General features: G+C 24.0%; 2 protein-coding genes across 3 annotated transcripts; both read left to right on the top strand.

Annotated features, from left to right (window-relative positions):
* The first annotated feature begins 1124 nt into the window (after positions 1-1124).
* Positions 1125-4200, top strand: LOC105254814 (odorant receptor 30a-like). 2 transcript variants are annotated; one of them, XM_025411706.1, is made up of 7 exons: positions 1125-1254; positions 1345-1427; positions 2123-2529; positions 3243-3342; positions 3536-3637; positions 3723-3881; positions 4113-4200. In XM_025411706.1, the coding sequence occupies exons 1-7, from the start codon at positions 1134-1136 to the stop codon at positions 4179-4181; spliced, it is 1041 nt and encodes a 346-aa protein (XP_025267491.1). In that variant the 5' UTR covers positions 1125-1133; the 3' UTR covers positions 4182-4200. The 2 variants fall into 2 exon arrangements, with proteins under 2 accessions (XP_025267491.1, XP_019884040.1); XM_020028481.2 differs by having other exon boundaries at positions 1125-1427.
* A 5147-nt stretch (positions 4201-9347) lies between these two features.
* Positions 9348-17646, top strand: LOC109610225. Its single transcript, XM_025411692.1, has 12 exons — positions 9348-9826; positions 9926-10335; positions 10616-10715; positions 11387-11494; positions 11560-11718; positions 11977-12033; positions 14714-15061; positions 15530-15936; positions 16141-16243; positions 16882-16983; positions 17330-17488; positions 17576-17646. Exons 1-12 carry the CDS (start codon positions 9524-9526, stop codon positions 17639-17641), a joined length of 2322 nt encoding a protein of 773 aa, XP_025267477.1. The 5' UTR covers positions 9348-9523; the 3' UTR covers positions 17642-17646.
* Positions 17647-18329: the final 683 nt, after the last annotated feature.

The following is an 18329-nucleotide window of genomic DNA, read 5'->3' as shown; positions in this document are numbered from 1 at the left end:
TCTTAAAAATTTAAATTCTTCAACATTTTTTAAAAATTTAAAATACTGTATGATTGATTGTATAATATTTTTGCATATATTTTGATAGATTTATTTTTGATAGATTTTGATAGATTTATTTAACAGTATTGCTTTCTACTGCATAAAATTAATCAGCTATATGAAAAGTTAATAAATCAAATACGAGGAATTCATGAATTTGACATTGTGTAAAAACGCTTTTAGTCTTTTAAAATATAAAATTAATAATTAATTTGTGTGAATTAAAATAAAGATATGTAAAGAAATAATAATTAATATTTTATAAAATAAGAATTTTGATGTTTTATTGATTAATACAAACCATAATATTTCGAAGAGAGTATTATCTCAAGAACATAATCTTAATGTTAATTTACATCAATAGATTAATACGCAAATATATGTTTGCTTGTTTATCATCGAATATCACTACGGCACAAAGTCAGAAGAAATCTATTTGCCTTAACAAAAAGATATATAACACTTCCTCGAACAATCAAATAACTGTTAATGCCGAGAATAATATTTAATGAATTAAGTGCGGAAGTTTCATAATAGTCCAGATATCATATCTTTACTATCGCTTCATTGTAACTTGTGTGTGTGTGTGTTGTGTGTTATTATCCTTACACATAGATGCAATTCTAACCAAGGGTATGATTATGCCAGTCTAAAGGGATACTTTATTCATTAACAAGCTAGTTTCCGAGCTTCGCGTGTGAAATTATAGTACCTTTCAAAATCGATATATATGTAATCATATTTGATTTTCTTAATAATAAACAAATATTCAGAAAATATTTCTGTGTAAAATTTTGACTTACATGAATAAGTTGATTAACCTATAATTCAAATAGGAATTTATATAGGAATAGCTATAAGATGCTATAGAAACCTTTCAGTACAATCATGATTTATGTGGATACACCTGTACACTTACTTTACGGATAATTCTCGTTAGGTTCTCCTTTTTGCTTTTGCAATGCGCAAACGCAAAATGTTACGAAGGAAATTCATTAGGCATATGAGAGAAAGTGCAAGGAAAATTTATCACGGATAACCAATGTATTCTCTGTGCTGATAACGTGTTTACGAAGTACAACGACTACATTATGGCAATGAAAATTACGCCAGTCAAAGCTATACTCTTTATGAAAATGAGCGTAGCATTGTCGTGCACTTGGCCGCCGTCACCAAAAATAACGAAATCTAATACTATCCTTTTTAAAGCTTGTTGGTATATATGTTACTTCTGCAGTATCTTATTGTTACTTCCACTGTTAAGCTCAGTTTATGAGTATCGTGACGATCCCGTGATTTTAGCAAAGTCAGTGTGCCTTTCTTGTGCGGTCCTTCAAGTCACAATTAAAATGATAGTATGTCGCATACAATATACTTCCTTTCAAGTATGTATTACATAATTAAATAAAATTTAACATATATTTGCATATTCAAAAAGAAATACATAAGTTTTACAGGCGAATTATTTATAACACACACAATAGTGATGTATGATGTATGATGTATAATGCATGAGTAATCTTGTAAAACGAATTGTAATTTTGAAAAATTATCCTTTGTTTTTTATGAAAAGATTGATGTAAAACATTTTAAATAATTACAAATAAATATATGTGGATAATGATTTGACGTAGATCTAATTTAGTCGAGATAACATTAAAATAACATAAATAATTATTTAAAAATTTGCACTTTATAAATAATCTTAATTTTCAATGTATTATAAAATTAAATGTTAAAAAATTTCACAGTCTATATTTTAATTTTATGTATACGCTTATGCCAAATGGTAATTTGTTCTAGTTTTGTCAAATCATAAATTAATTAAAATCATTAATTAGTTATATATGTATCAAAATATTTTTATCTAAATTAGTATATTCTTAAAAAAAATTAAAACATTTTAAATTTTAAATTTCATTAAACATGTTTTTGGCATAATTATTTTATATTATAATAACACTAATGCATAAAAGTAATATATTTTCATTTATTAGAGATAAATTAATTATTGTAAATATAAAAATTAATTTTTGTAATAATATTTAATACAAATTATTTATAGTGCGTATAATTTCAGATGCTTTATCATGACATGGAAACGTTTTGTAAGCAGGCGGATGATAAAACAAATATTACTTTGCAACGTTATATTGACAATTACAAATGTACATACGGTAGTTATATTTTATGGTGTTATCTGACCGCCATTGGCGTCATTTGCGGGCCATTATTTCTTCCGCAACAATTTCCAACTGATGCAAAATATCCGTTTTCTGTGGAACATCATCCGGTAAAAAGTATTATTTATTTACATCAGTCATTAGTCGGTTTACAAGCCTCGGCTGGAATGTGTATCGATTGCAGTGTAGCGATTCTTTTATTCTATTCCGCGGCAAGATTAGAAATGTTGGTCCAAGAGATACGCAATGCCAAAAGTGAGTGCGAACTCGATGCATGCATTAAACTACATGGTGAAATATTAAAGTGAGAATTTATTATTTATCTAATTTTTATAATTATCAAAATTCAATTATCAAATTTATTATTATAAATATGTATATGCATCTTACATACATAATACTACGTGTGTGTGTGTATGTGTACATTATGCATTATTAAAAATGTTTTAAAAAAAGACTTGCAGATGCATATATATATATATATATATATTCATATGGATATAAAAACATTAATATATGTAAGATCAATAGAAGATAAAATGGAGTGATATATAATTAATAATAAATTGTCAATCTGAAAGTCTTTTCTATTTTTATCTAATTAATAATATATATAATATAATGCAGAAATAAAAAATGCAGAAATGAAAAAATACTATAGCTATATTTTGTGTCAAAATTTAATTTGTATATATAATATATAATTACTATAAAACGCGCGTTATTTAGTAATATGGCATTTTTATAACTGTATAATAAAATAACTCTCCTATTCTGTATATAACAAATATATATCACCGAGATGAAACTCCCTCTATTCTGAAAATTCTTATTTTAAACATAATTAGATGTTTACATGATAAATGTAAAATGAAAACATAAAAACAACATAAAAATTTTTTTTTTACTTTAAAGAATGATAACTATTTCATAATGAGAAAAATTAACAAAAACAAAATAGAAAAGTATCTTGTACTCTATGCTAAATGCTATTTTTTTTAATTAAATAATTTTCAGATATATTAGCAAAATGATTAGCGTTGTGCGACCTTTGGTCTTGACTACAATAACAATGACAACTATGGGTGTTGTTTTTGGAAGTTTAAATATAATCACTGTAAGTTATTTTATTCACGTGAATTATTTTATTTAATATAAAATCTCTTTTGAATTTCTTGAATCAAACTTGACAAAAAGACATCAGAGATCTTCTAAATAATATAAAAACATCTTTAAATATTATATTGAATTATTAATATTATATTGAATTTCAAGAAGAGATGTGTGTGTGGTTTATTTTTAATAAATAGGAACAACCAACAATTGTCAAGATACAATATTCCATCGTAGTGTTTAGTGCCGGTGTAGAACTCTTCATGTGCGCTTTTCCAGCTGATAATTTAATGCATATGGTAATATTCTTTAATTAAAAATTAGATTGATTAAAATTTGTTTTAGATAAAAAATTGCGATAAAAATTTTTGCTTTTCCTCATAGAACAGCAGAATATGCCTTGGAGCGTATGAGTCGAAATGGTTTCAAAGAAGTGTAAGCATGCAAAGAAAAATTGTTCAAATTATTTTCAGGTCACAGAAACCTGAAGTTATTCGAATTAATGGCATTCTTCCAGCTTTGTCATTACGTTATTACGCAAGGGTAAAGATCACATATATTTTTATACATATTTTGAAATTTTTGCTTCATTAACTCAGCATCTCTAACACTCATTTAATCTTGTACTGATCCTTTTGAACACTTTGTATATGTATATAATTACAGTTTACTAATAACAATTTTTGTGTTCTATTATATAAGAGCAAAAATTTTATTAAGCATCTAATTATAATTATAGCTATAGAAGATAATAAAAAAATTTGTTTATTGTAGTTTTTGTATACATCCTATTCCTACTTTACTGCAGTACGCATAATGGTCAATGAAAAGATCATAGATTAAATCAAGGATAAATATTTTGAAACACATGATAAATTTATCTTGTTAACATTTTTGCATGTTATAAGAATTAAATTATTCATATTGTTGAACATGTAAATGTAACACTGAAAATAATACAGTAAAATAAATAATTCTATTTGATTCTTTGCAAACATTGCGTATATTTAATTATATTATTTGATTTTGCCCTTTTATTCCATAAAATTCAATATCAATCATGATCAAGTTATCAAAAAGTTTCTTATAAAATTACGTTTACAATTTTCTTTATTAAATCTGTTTATTATATAATTATAATTCCTTAAATTAGTTTTTTGATATGTATTGCTACGGATTCTCTTCTCTAATATTTAGAAAAAAATGTTCTACGATTTCTGTACATACTTCATGATAAAAAACTTATTATTTTGATTTTATAAGAAAAACTAAAAAACAAAATTAAGAAAAGTAAATTTATTCATAAAAATTAAAAATTAAATTCTAATAAAAATACTTTTTATTTACTAAATTAAATCTGCTTACATATACAGGGTGGCCCAGAACGTTCCAGCCAGACTTTGAGATCTTATAGAAAATTTAATTCTGAACAAAAAATTTCCTATATCCATTATATAAACAAAACTAGATTTTTAGAAATACCGTATATCATTCAGTGTATATAACACTCGCATATCTTTCTTTCTACACATGTTCATTTCACATGAGATATGTGTTTTGAATTATAAAATATGTAAAAGATAATGTTGAGGTTGCATGCTCAGTTATAAGGGGGAACGCCTTATGGCACTTACAAGCAGAAATACCTTATTACGATATCTAGAATAAGAGTCAAGAAAAACACTTGAGAAAAGTGATAGATCATTTACGATATTTTTATGGTTTCGTTCTATATAATATTTAGAATATGCGAATGCGTAGTATATTTTACAGATATTTATTATTCTGTATTTTTATTTTATTGTCTATGGCGGAAGTTTATATTTAGGATATGCGAATGCGTAGTATATTTTACAGATATGGATATTTTACAGATATGGAGCTAATTTTCAATTCGTATTTATTATTCTGTATTTTTATTTTATTGTCTATGGCGGAAGTTTTTATTTATTAAACCTGAACGCATAGCACCTCTTATCATATAATAATTTTATCGATACATATTCTATAAGTGTGCGAAATGGAAATGTACAAGAATATATAAAATATATTCTTTTTAGCTATATGTCCATTTATCACATTATCTTTGCAAGTACAACCATCCATCTAATGGTTTTTCTCTAGAAGTATATATTTCAAATAATAATTAATATTTTTTCATACCAGTACATGAGATACAAAACAGGTTAATCATGCGTGGAAAAATGATGTTACAAAAAGTTATATTTTATGTAAAGTTAAGTTTATCTCCAATTTGATGTTGGCCATTATCAAAAGATGCTTCAAGATTGGAAATGACTTGCGTGAAACTATATCATTATTTAAGCATTATTTTAATAATGATGTTACAACCATCATTGATATATACTATCAGAAATCATTTTGACGACTTTTTAATCTTAATAGAATGTATTCTTGAACTAAGCAGCACTATTCACAGTATGGCAAATTTTATCTTCTACAGAATTAATAAACATCGTATACAAGTAATTGTTATCCATGTGCATTTAACATCGGAAAATGCGAATTAGTAAAGTAATCTCGATTTACTACTTTATTCTTTTATATCAATATGTACAATTATTTGTAGCATGTCACTTTCGAAATGATACATTTTTCTGAAGTAATTAAGCCACACGAAGAAAAAATTATTCAACGATACATTGATAAATGTGTTATATTTCACGGTGCATCTATATTAATTTTTTATGTAGCTGGGATAATTTTCAATATTACACCTATTGTAACGAATCAACCATTTCCAATGTTAGCTGAATATCCATTCAGTGTATATTATCAGCCGCTAAAATCTATTATATATCTACATCACAGTGTGGTCGGAGTGCAAATAGCAGCGCAATTATGTACCAATATTTTTATGGCTCTTTTACTTTGGTTTGCATCCGCAAGATTTGAGATATTGATCGATGAGCTACGGAAAACCACCGATGTGTATAATTTGGCCAAATGTATTAGAAAGCATCAGTATTTACACAAATGAATACCGTCTCCTTTAAACAATTGCAAACATTAATGCTTGACGATTGTATTTCCATTATATGTTTTTCCATTTATTCATAAAATCTCTATAAATACTAATAAACATTAATAATTATATTATTGCATACATCATGTCATTTGAAAGACATTTAAGTATTGTGAAAATTTTAAATAGTTAACACATATATTTTTTTAGATATGCAACTAAAATTACTCTTGCTGCTCGTCCTTTCGCACTAATAACTACATGTTGTAGTACAGTTTGCACGGTAATAATCTGTCTTTTTCTTCTTACCGTAAGTACATGCTTTGTCAAGAAAAGTTATTCTCTTAAATTTTTTCTACAAGTTATTCTTTTATAAATTTTTATATATGATTATAAATATCAAAATTATTGATTTTACTTAAGATATTAAAATATAATTTGTATACAACGATATGTGCAATATGAAAACGATTCTCATTTTGACATAATACAATCTAATAATTATTTTTATTTTAATAAAATAAAATCATAAAACTATAGCTTTTAGTTTTCTAATTATATATACATATATATATATATATATATATATATATATATATATATAAGCATTATTAAACTAATAAAAAATAAATTATTTTTCTCTATATAATAACATTTCGATTAGTTAAGTTACTTTATAAAAGGAATATTAAATTCTACATCAATATAATATTATATTAATTATTAATATTATATTATATTTATCTATTTTTATCAATAAGTCGAATAAGCGTCTAAGACATCTTATAGATGTCTAACAGACGTTTATTAAATGTCTATCCGATTTGTCATTTCTCACTGGCTATAAATATATATTTTAGAAATTGATATTGATTTATTTGTGCTTATAAGAAATATCATTCAATTAATTAATCAACAAATTTTAATAGAAAGAATATAAAAAAAAATGTATCAAATTTAACCTATTTTAACAATTGCTTAAACAGAATCAATCAAAGGAATCCCTGACAATAACAGCCAAACAATTCGGTTTCGTTTTAAGCTGTTTTTCAGAAGTATTTATGTATACATGGCCAGCAGAACATTTAATTTACAAAGTAAGTTGTATTTATGGCTAAAAATTATTATAAATAATTCTATGCATGTTTGTTATTCTTTTCAGAGCCAAGACGTCGCACAGGCAGCTTTCGATACACCGTGGTATAATCAATTGAAGTACGCAGATGCCTACAAATTATTATACGAAGAAGTCAAAAATCATTAACGATTGCAATAGCTTGTATTATGCCCATATTATCTCTCAGTTATTTTGCATCGGTAAGAAAGATTTAGAATTAATCAAATTGATTAAAAATATCTCTATCATATAGATCGTATCAGTTATTTAGTTATCATCATATACAATTTTGTTCAGAAAGTTTATTGATATTTTATTAACTAATATTTGATTTGACATTTTATTAAATATTTGATTAATATAAACTATTCTATAATTATAAAGATATAAAAATGTATACAAATTTTTTTACATTATCAATACGATTAAAACTTATCTACATTTATCCTCATATGTTCCAGTACTGTTCGTCTGTAGTCTCTTTTTTCACAACGTTTCGAGTATTTCTAAATAATGAAAACTAAAAACAAATATTACGTAGAGATAATATTGTAACACACACACTTAATGTTTACACGAAGAAAAATTTATATAATGTCATATTATATAAAATTTAATATATAAATATATTAATATATAAATATATTTAATATATAAATTTCTGAATTAGCAAATTATTTTGTTTCATTTCAAAATTACTATATAATAATAAAAATAGTTAAATATATAAATATAGTTACCATATAAATATAGTTATACATTCTCATTACAGATTTAGATATTATGTTATAAAATATAACAGTACATTCTATCCATCTTTGATACTAATAATGTATTTTTATATTTTATTATATTTAGGAAAAATATACAAAATATATATCTAATATTGCCACATACGTCAATAAATATCGCATTGATCAAGTGTTTAAAAATGTAATTATTCTTTAATATATTAACAATATATATAATATATTTTACAAGTACATAATTCAAAAATATATTCCATAGTCAATTTTTATTAATTTACTATTTTATTGCGATAATAATTGTGACATCCTTACGGATTAATCGTTCTCTATCTCGTTTAAATATTTATTTATTGTGCTTTATTAACTGCTAAAGGTTATCTCATATGCACCGTAATGTGTGATTGTATTAATATAACATCGGTAATAGAAATATGATGGGAAGAAGGTAATTACATCGTCATTCTCGATAAGTCTCATACATACCTTAAATTATTACACTTCATTCTATGTGGGTGAAAATTTGCTTGATTGTGAACAGCAGTACGTATTAATTTAAGAGTCTTTCATTTATTCTCATTACAGATAAAAATTATATGCTTTAATTTTAATTAAAAGATACAACTTGCTCCAAAATATTCTGTCTTCAAAAATTATAACACTCAAGTATATATGTCACTGCATAGTTGACAACTCACTTTTCTGTAGAATTACAATATTGTCTTTCTCAAAATGCGCAGCAACATACGAGTATACTATATAAAAAAAAACTCGATTCTTCTGGAAATACTATATATCATTCAGTGTAACGTACACACATCTTATTTCCTACACATGTTCATTTCACATGAGATATGTGTTTCGAATTATAAAATATGTAAGAGATAATGTTGAGGTTGCATGTTCAGTTATAAGCGGGAACGCCTTATGGCACTTACAAGCAGAAACATCTTATTACGATATCTACAAAAATCAAGAAAAACACTTCAGAAATGTGATTTACGATATTTTATGGTTTCGTTTCCATATAATATTTGAGATATGCGAATGCCTAATATACTTTTCAGATATGATAGCTAATTTTTAATTCGCATTTATTATTCTGTACTTTTATTTTATCGTCTATGCGGAAGTTTTTATTTGTTAAAATTGAACGTATAGTACTTCTTATCGCATAATAATTTTATCGATGCATATCTACAAGTGTGCAAAACAGAAATGTACAAGAATGTACAAAATGTATTCTCTTTAGCTATATGTACATTTATCACAATATCTTTGCAAATACAACCATCCATCTAATGGTTTTTCTCTAGAAGTTCTCTAGAAGCAAAACATGTTAATCATGCGTGGAAAAATGATGTTACAGAAAGTTATATTTTATGTAAAGTTAAGTTTGTCTCCAACTTGGTGTTGGCCACTATCAAAAGATGCTACAAGATTGGAAATGATCTGTGTGAAACTATATCATTATTTAAGCATTATTTTAGCAATAATATCACAACCACCATTGATATATACTATCAGAAATCATCTTGACGACTTTTTAATTTTAGTAGAATGTATTCTTCAACTAAGCAGCACTATTCACAGTATAGCAAATTTTATCTTCTACAGAATTAATAAACATCGTATACAGGTAATTGTTATCCTTGCATTTAACATGGAAAAATTAGTTAAGTAATCTCGTTTTTTTGCTTTATTTTTTTATATCAATAATATGTACAATTATTTGTAGTATGTCACTTTCGAAATGATACATTTTTCTGAAGTGATTAAGCCACACGAAGATATAATTATTCAACGATACGTTGATAAATGTGTTATATTTCACGGTGCATCTATATTAACGTTCTATGTGGCTGCGTTAATAGTCATTATTGGTATACCTATTCTAACGAATCAACCGTTTCCAATGTTAGCTGAATATCCATTTAATACACATTATCACCCGTTAAAATCTATTATATATCTGCATCATAGTGTGGTCGGAATGCACATAACAGCGCAATTATGTACCAATGTTTTCATGGCTCTTTTACTTTGGTTTACATCCGCAAGATTTGAGATGTTGACCGATGAGTTACGGGAAACCTCCAATGTATATCATTTGGCCAAGTGTATTAGAAAACATCAGTTCTTACTCAAGTAAATATCGTTCTTTTTATACAATTGCAAACATTAATTGCCTGACGATTTTATTTCCATTATATATTTTCCATTTATTCATAAAATAATATATAACGGACAACAATATAGTTATACTATATTGTTGTCCGTTATATATGTATAAATGGAAAAACATTACAAATCGCTGTGTGAATGCGAATATATTAAGAATCATATTATTGCATATATTATATGATTGAAAAAATATTTAAGTATTGTGAAAATTTTAAATGATTAACACATATATAAATTTATTTAGATATGCAACTGAAATTATTCTTGCTGTTCGTCCTTTCGCACTAATAGCTATATGTTGTAGTACAGTTTGCATGGTGATACTCTGTCTTTTATTTCTTTCCGTAAGTACATGCTTTATTGAGAAAAGTTAGTTCTCTCAAATTTTTTCTGGAAGTTATTTTTTTATAGAATTTTATATGCGATTATAAATATCAAAATTATCGACTTAAGAAATTAAAATATAATTTGTATACAACACAATATGAAAACGATTCTGATTTTAACATAATACAATCTAACAATTATTTTGATTTTAATAAAATAAAAGGATAAAATTATAGCTTTTAGTTTCTTAATTGTATATATATGTGTATATATATGCATTTTTAAACTTATAATAAAAAATAAATTATTTTTTTTGTATAATAATAACATTTCGACTAGTTAAGTTACTTTATAAAAGGGATATTAAATTGTATATTAAAGTAATATTATATTTATTAATATTTATTAATATTGTATTATATTTACCTATTTTTATTAATAATTAAAACATAATTAAGTTGAATAAACTAAGACGTCTTATAAGTATCTAATAAATGTCTATTAAATGTCTATCTGATTTGTCATTTCTCACTGGCTATAGATATATATTTTATTATAGAAATAGATATTTATTTATTTTTGCATATAAGAAATGTAATTCAATTAACAATAATTCAACAAATTTTAATATGAAAAATATAAATAATGATGATAAAATTTCACTTATTTTAACAAATTGTTTAAACAGAATCAATCAACAGGATTTCTGATAATAGCCAAAATTATCGGTTTAATTTTAAGCGGCTTATCAGAAGTATTTATGTATACATGGCCAGCAGAACATTTAATTTACAAAGTAAGTTGTATTTATGACTAAAAATTATTATAAATAATTCTATTCATGTTTCTTATTCTTTTCAGAGCCAAGATGTCGCACAAGCAGCGTTCGATACACCGTGGTACGATCGATCAATTGAAGTACGCAGATGTCTACAAATTATTATACGAAGAAGTCAAAAACCATTAACGATTGCAATAGCTTGTATTATGCCTACATTATCTCTCAGTTATTTTGCATCGGTAAGAAAGATTTAGAATTGATCGAATTGATTAAAAATATCTCTATCATATCGATCAATTATTTAGTTATCATCATATATAATTCTGATCAAAATGTTTATTGATATTTTATTAACTAATATTTGATTTAATATTTTATTAAATATTTGATTAATATAAACTATTCTATAATTATAAAGATATAAAAATATATATAAATGTCTTTGTATTATCAACACGTTTAAATCTTATCTACGCATTTATCCTCATATGTTCCAGTACTGTTCGTCTATAGTCTCTTTTTTCACAACGTTTCGAATATTTTTAAATGATGAAAAGTAAAAACAAACATTACATAGAGATAATATATCATTGTAACACACACAATTGATGTTTACACGAAGAAAAATTTATATAATGTAATACACACTATTGATGTTTACACGAAGAAAAATTTATATAATGTCATATTATATAAAATTTATTATATAAATATAAATTTCTGAATTAGCAAATTATTTTGTTTCATTTCAAAAGTACTATAAATATATAGTTATATATCTTTATTACAGATTTAGATATGTTGTTATGAAATGTAACAGTACATTGTATCCATCTTTGATACTAATAATGCTTATTTTTTTATTTTTATATTTTATTATATTTAGGAAAAACAACATATTTTATTTACTTAATATGCAAAATATATATCTAATATTGCCACATACGTCAGTAAATATCGCAGATGATAACAATTATAACATATCAACCGTTTCCATCGTTAGCTGAATATCCGTTCAATGTATATTATCAGCCAAGATAACGTTGAGTACAGGATGTTTCCGCAACATACACATCATTAAGTCGGGATGCTCATTATCAGAGGCATACTTTATTAGACTCGCTGAATAAGATTAAAATGAGAGTTCAATGGGGAGTAAGGAAAGAGAAATCTTATCATTTTATTATAGTAAATAATTGTAAAATTTAACAATATAGATAAAATATATATTTAATAATATATATTATATATTTATATGTAATATATTTTTAATAATATAGATAATAATAATATAGATAAAATACTCAATTCTAATAAATTGACAAATTTGATAATTTAATAACACATTATTACATTTAATTATAATATTTAATAATAAATATTGATATATATTAATATATATTAACATATATTAATAACGTAAATTTAATAAATAAATTTGAACAAATATAGTAAAAATTTGAACAAATATAATATATAAATGTAAAAAATATAATAAACAAATATAATAAAATATACTTTATCTAATAACAAATATTTTACCTCTTCAATGATAAATTTCATGGAAATATTATTAATAATCATATAATGTTATTAATAATCATATAATGAATATTGAAATAGTGATTGAGTTAATAAAATTTCCATTTTTAAATGTAGTTTTAATATTTAAACTTTTAACAAATATAAAAAACATAATTCATAGAAACATAAAAAACATTTCTATTCTATCTCGTATTGCTGCCCCCCGATGACAAAAAATAATAATGTATGATATTTTTAAAAAAATATTATTGTAAATAATATAATATTACAAACAATTTGCAAATATTTTAATAAAAAAATAGAATTATTTATAAATTGCTAGATTTTTCAAGAGCAGGCAAAAAAGTTGCGAAAAGCCAGCAAAGCCTGCTCTTGCCCTCTCCTCCCTGGCTACGCCCCTGTGTATATTTTGTAATGATGTAATCACACATTTATTTTATATAGATAAATATATGATATTTCTGCAAAGGTATAATGTGTAAGAGATTTAATGTTCACTAATACTTTTTTATCCACAGTGGATTAATTATTCGAAAAATTTAGAACATTATTTAATAATCAATTTTAATACTTTCCAGTCAACTTTTTGCAAAAAGATAATTATTTATTTCATTGTTATGTAAATTCTTTTTAATCTGTCTCTTTTAATCTATCTACGTAAAATAAAAAATTTTGCTAAAGATAAAATTATTATTTATAACAACAAGACTATGATCAGTTTTTTAAATTTAAATAAACTAAATTTTTTAATAGCTACAAAAAATTATCTTATACATATAAATATTAAATATTAAATCCACTTTAAATTGTTTTGTCTCAAAAAATTCACTTTTTTATTCACATTTTAAAACAATGCTATTGTTGTTTAATAAATAGAATATATTTATTTATAAACGATTGCCATTCCAGAAGAAACAAAAAAATTTATTTACTTTAATAAAAAAAGTCATATGGTATTATATTTGATACAGAAAAATCAATAATAAGTTATATTGTAATATTGCATTGTAATTATAGTGTAAGTTTGTTAGCTTTAGTTATTATTAGATACATAAAAATTGTATTAATGCCTAAAATTGTATAGTGAAATCATTAATTCTCTATTTTATTCCTTCAACAAATATTGTACATATTATAGTATGTATTATATTATTATATTATATTTAAGTTTACGTTTATTGCGTAACATCAATTTATATTGCTTAATTACCAATTCATATTTAAAAAAAAACAGCTGTAATTTCAAATATCTCACTATTGACACTTTCTGATATTTTAGCAAAACTCCCATGTGTTGTATGATATGTATACATTAATAGTGCGTTTCATTTTTTTTTCTTATAAGTTTCTTGTACAGAACTTAATTTATTATGAAAGTAGTCTATAGAAATGATATATGATTATTTGAATTGATAACATGCAGTTGTTTCAATGAAGCCTATAGAAGTATTAGCAAATAATAGAAATGCACAAATATTCACATGCATGTTATTTGTAATGATTTATGTAATAAGTTATTTCTTTTATACCTTCACATAAACCAGTGTATTATATCGATGAATAGGAAACGAATAATGCAGAAAACTTTCTATTACATATGCGCGTGCATAATCATAGTTAAAGTTCAATGCAGCATTATTGATATTTTTCGACGTAAAAAAATCAATGTAAAAATGTATTATTTCCCTCTATGTTTTTTATTGTACATCTCAGATATTGACAGCTGTTTCAGTTGGCCATAAGATGTCGAGAAAGCTAACACTAGAAAATGTTATCACTTTTACAAAATTGAGTTTAGTTATATCCCTTTCATGGCCACTACCGGCAACCGCTACGAAGCGACAAGTAGTTCGTTTTAGGTTGTTACGTTTTTTAACTTACATGAACATATGGTGTCTTTTTGTACCGTTGTCCATGACCCTTCAAGATTGGAGTGATCATTCCGACATTTGCATCAAATCGATCCCATTAATCGCTGGTAGTGCTCAAGCTTTTATAGAGATGTGGATATGTCACGGACAACATAAACATCTCCAAGTAAGATTCTAAATAAAAACAGTAATTTTTTTTTTCATAAGTTTTGTTTCTTTTTTAGTTTATATGTATAAATATACAATTTAATTACAATATATTTATCATTATGATATTTGTTTATTCCCGATCATTATAATTCTTTGATACTTTTATAAATGTATATATATACATTTCATACATATATTTTAATTAAAAATTATTAATTATACATCTAAAAAATAATCATAACTTATTTATTACACTTAAATAGTTCAAAATCATAATTTATAATAATTATATTATTATTCATTGAACAGTTTTTAATTACTTTAATAATTAAAAATTAAAATACATTAAAATTAATATTCTGAAATATTATTATATGATAATTTGAATTATAAAATATAATATATAAATATAAATTTTATAATATATAAATAATATATAAATAATATATAAATTTTCTATCAAAGCACAAATGATATATTGCAGTTATTAATCGCTGAAATGGAAAGCTACTGTAAACATGCTATAGGTTACGAAAAAGATATCTTACAACAGTATGTCGACAGATACGCGATGTTTTATGCTACAGCTGCGATGTGGTTTTATCTAACAGCGTTTGCTGTTGTGTGCAGTCCACCATTTTCATCTGATACTTTCCCAACGTATGCTAAATATCCATTCAACGTAAATTATCAGCCATTGAAAACAGTCATTTACGTACAGCAGAGTACTGTTGGCATACAGATGGCATCAGTTTTATGTATCAATATTCTTATTGCACTTTTACTTTGGTTTGCTTCAGCTAGGTTTGATATGTTGTGCAATGAATTACGAATGATATCAAATGTTTACGAACTGACACAGTGCATTCGGAAGCATCAACAAGTGTTAAGGCACGATTATAAATATAATTATTTAATTAATGTAATTAATCCTTAATTTTATAATAAGCAGTTTCATCAATTAGAATCTTAAAAAAGCAAAAGGAAAATATGTATTTTGAAAAATTATTTATATTTTATATGTAATTTATTTTGGATTTATTGATAAGATTGTAATTTATCATTATAAAATATGAATATTATATAAATTTACAGATATGCAAATGATGTAACTCACTCTGTTCGTTTTTTGGTTCTGACAATAGTAGGATGTAGTGCAGCGGCAATACTATTCGTCGGTCTCACTCTTGTCAGTCTTGTAAGTAATACACTATTTAAAAAAATGAAACAAAAGCTTATTCAATTGTTTTATTCCTTTCGCTTCTTTGAAATAATATTATTATAGTCTTATTATTCTTAGTTATTCTAATTATTATATAATATATGTCAAATGCATTTTAAATGTTTCCTTTAACTATAAATTCTTTTAACTATAAATTATTTAATGAAATTTGAATCAGCTATTTTTTAAGAAAATTGGAAGAAATTTTTTTCATCGCCTTTTTAAATTTTAAAATTTTTAATATTTTTCAATTTTTAATATTTTACTAACCAAACTTTTCAAGATAAAATTCCATTCAAATAAAGTCAAATAAGTTCTAAATGAAATTATTTGACTTTACTTAGATTATTTTAATTGATAGCTTTACAGTTCTATTTTTAAAAAATTATTTATTGTCAATCATTTCTAAAACTGATATCTTGTTATGTTTATGTAAAAAAATATAAGCTTTTAATTAATTAGAAAAACTGCAATTAGTGGAACCTTTCATTTATATAATTAATGTAATTGATACCTAAATTAAAAATATGAAGAGAAAAAGTATATAAGTTATAATAATATATTACATTAATATATATGTATTAATATGTAAAATTAATCTTACTCATCAACAGCAACAACCTTTAATTATCAAAATGCAGTTTTGTGTGCTAATTTTCACCTGTCTTTCTCAAGTATTTATGTGCTGCTGGCCTGCTAATAATCTACTAGTTGCAGTATGTATATTTATATTTTACGAAATGCATATATACACAAGTAATTCTTAAATATAATTCTGATAATATGTATAATTTTAATATACGATACATTTACGCAATTCAAACAGATTATATTTCTTTTATAATCTATTAATCAGAAGCAGAAACTATCTAGATATATATCAGAGATAAAAATTATCTATTTTTAGTATATATTCTATTTGAATCTCTAATTTTCTAAGTAACTATTTTTTAAGAATTAAAAGTTTATAAAGTCTATAAATATTTTACAATATTATTATATTATTATATAAATAACAATTACACATATTAAAGGATTTTATTAAATATCTTTTTATAACAGAGTTCAAATATTGCTCTAGCAGCTTATGAATCGTTATGGTATTCTCGCAATGTATACATGCAAAAAAATTTGCTTCTCATTTTATTACGATGCCAGAAACCAGTTGCTGTAACCGTCACCTGCATTATACCAGTTTTATCCTTAAGATACTTTGGTTCGGTAAGATGGAACTTTTGAAAATTTAATATAAATACGTTTTAATATACATACATATACATGTATTTGTATATATTTATTATGTTTTAGTATATTTCAACGGCTTTTTCCTATTTCACGACTTTAAGAGTGATGTTTGAAGAAAATAAAGTTTGATTATAAAATAAAACAATATTACAAGTCTATCATCAGATTATAAAAATAATAATATTTCATATATTAAAAGTATTATATTTAACAATGTTTATTATATATGCGATAATATTTTTATGTTATATAACAATGTAGACAAAAAGTGATTTCATATAACAATTACTAAAAGTTGCAAATATTACATATTAAAAGTATTGTAAAAATTCGTGCACATTTATCATTTGTAAACTGCTAGATATATCGTGCATATACAACAATTAAAAAATATACATGTAAAATAATAAATAAACTAATATAATTTATATGTATTGGTTATAATAGTTTTCCAACATTGTATAAGCATATTATAAAGTCTGCAATGTACATTGTACATTTTATATAAAACCCCTCTCAATGCTGAAAGATAAGAGATAAATAAATCTATCTACTTATCTATAATAGTTTTCCTAAAATATACATACTTTGGATATCGTCAAGAAATTTTAATTAATTTATTATTTAAAATTTTCGTTTTTGTTTAAACTATAAATACTATAAAAACACTTTTACTTGTTAAATTTGAATACGCAACAAACATTATCTCTCATTGAATATTTCATAACGTCCGTGATGTATTACATGCTGCACGCGAAAGGAATTTGTCGAAAGATATTTATATTAACTTAGTCATTATTTTATATTTTCATTAGTT

Source organism: Camponotus floridanus, unplaced genomic scaffold (genome assembly GCF_003227725.1).
Source record: "Camponotus floridanus strain SB8 unplaced genomic scaffold, Cflo_v7.5 scaffold42, whole genome shotgun sequence".
In the NCBI taxonomy this organism is placed as follows: domain Eukaryota; kingdom Metazoa; phylum Arthropoda; class Insecta; order Hymenoptera; family Formicidae; genus Camponotus; species Camponotus floridanus.
This window is presented reverse-complemented; position numbering and strand designations above follow the sequence as displayed.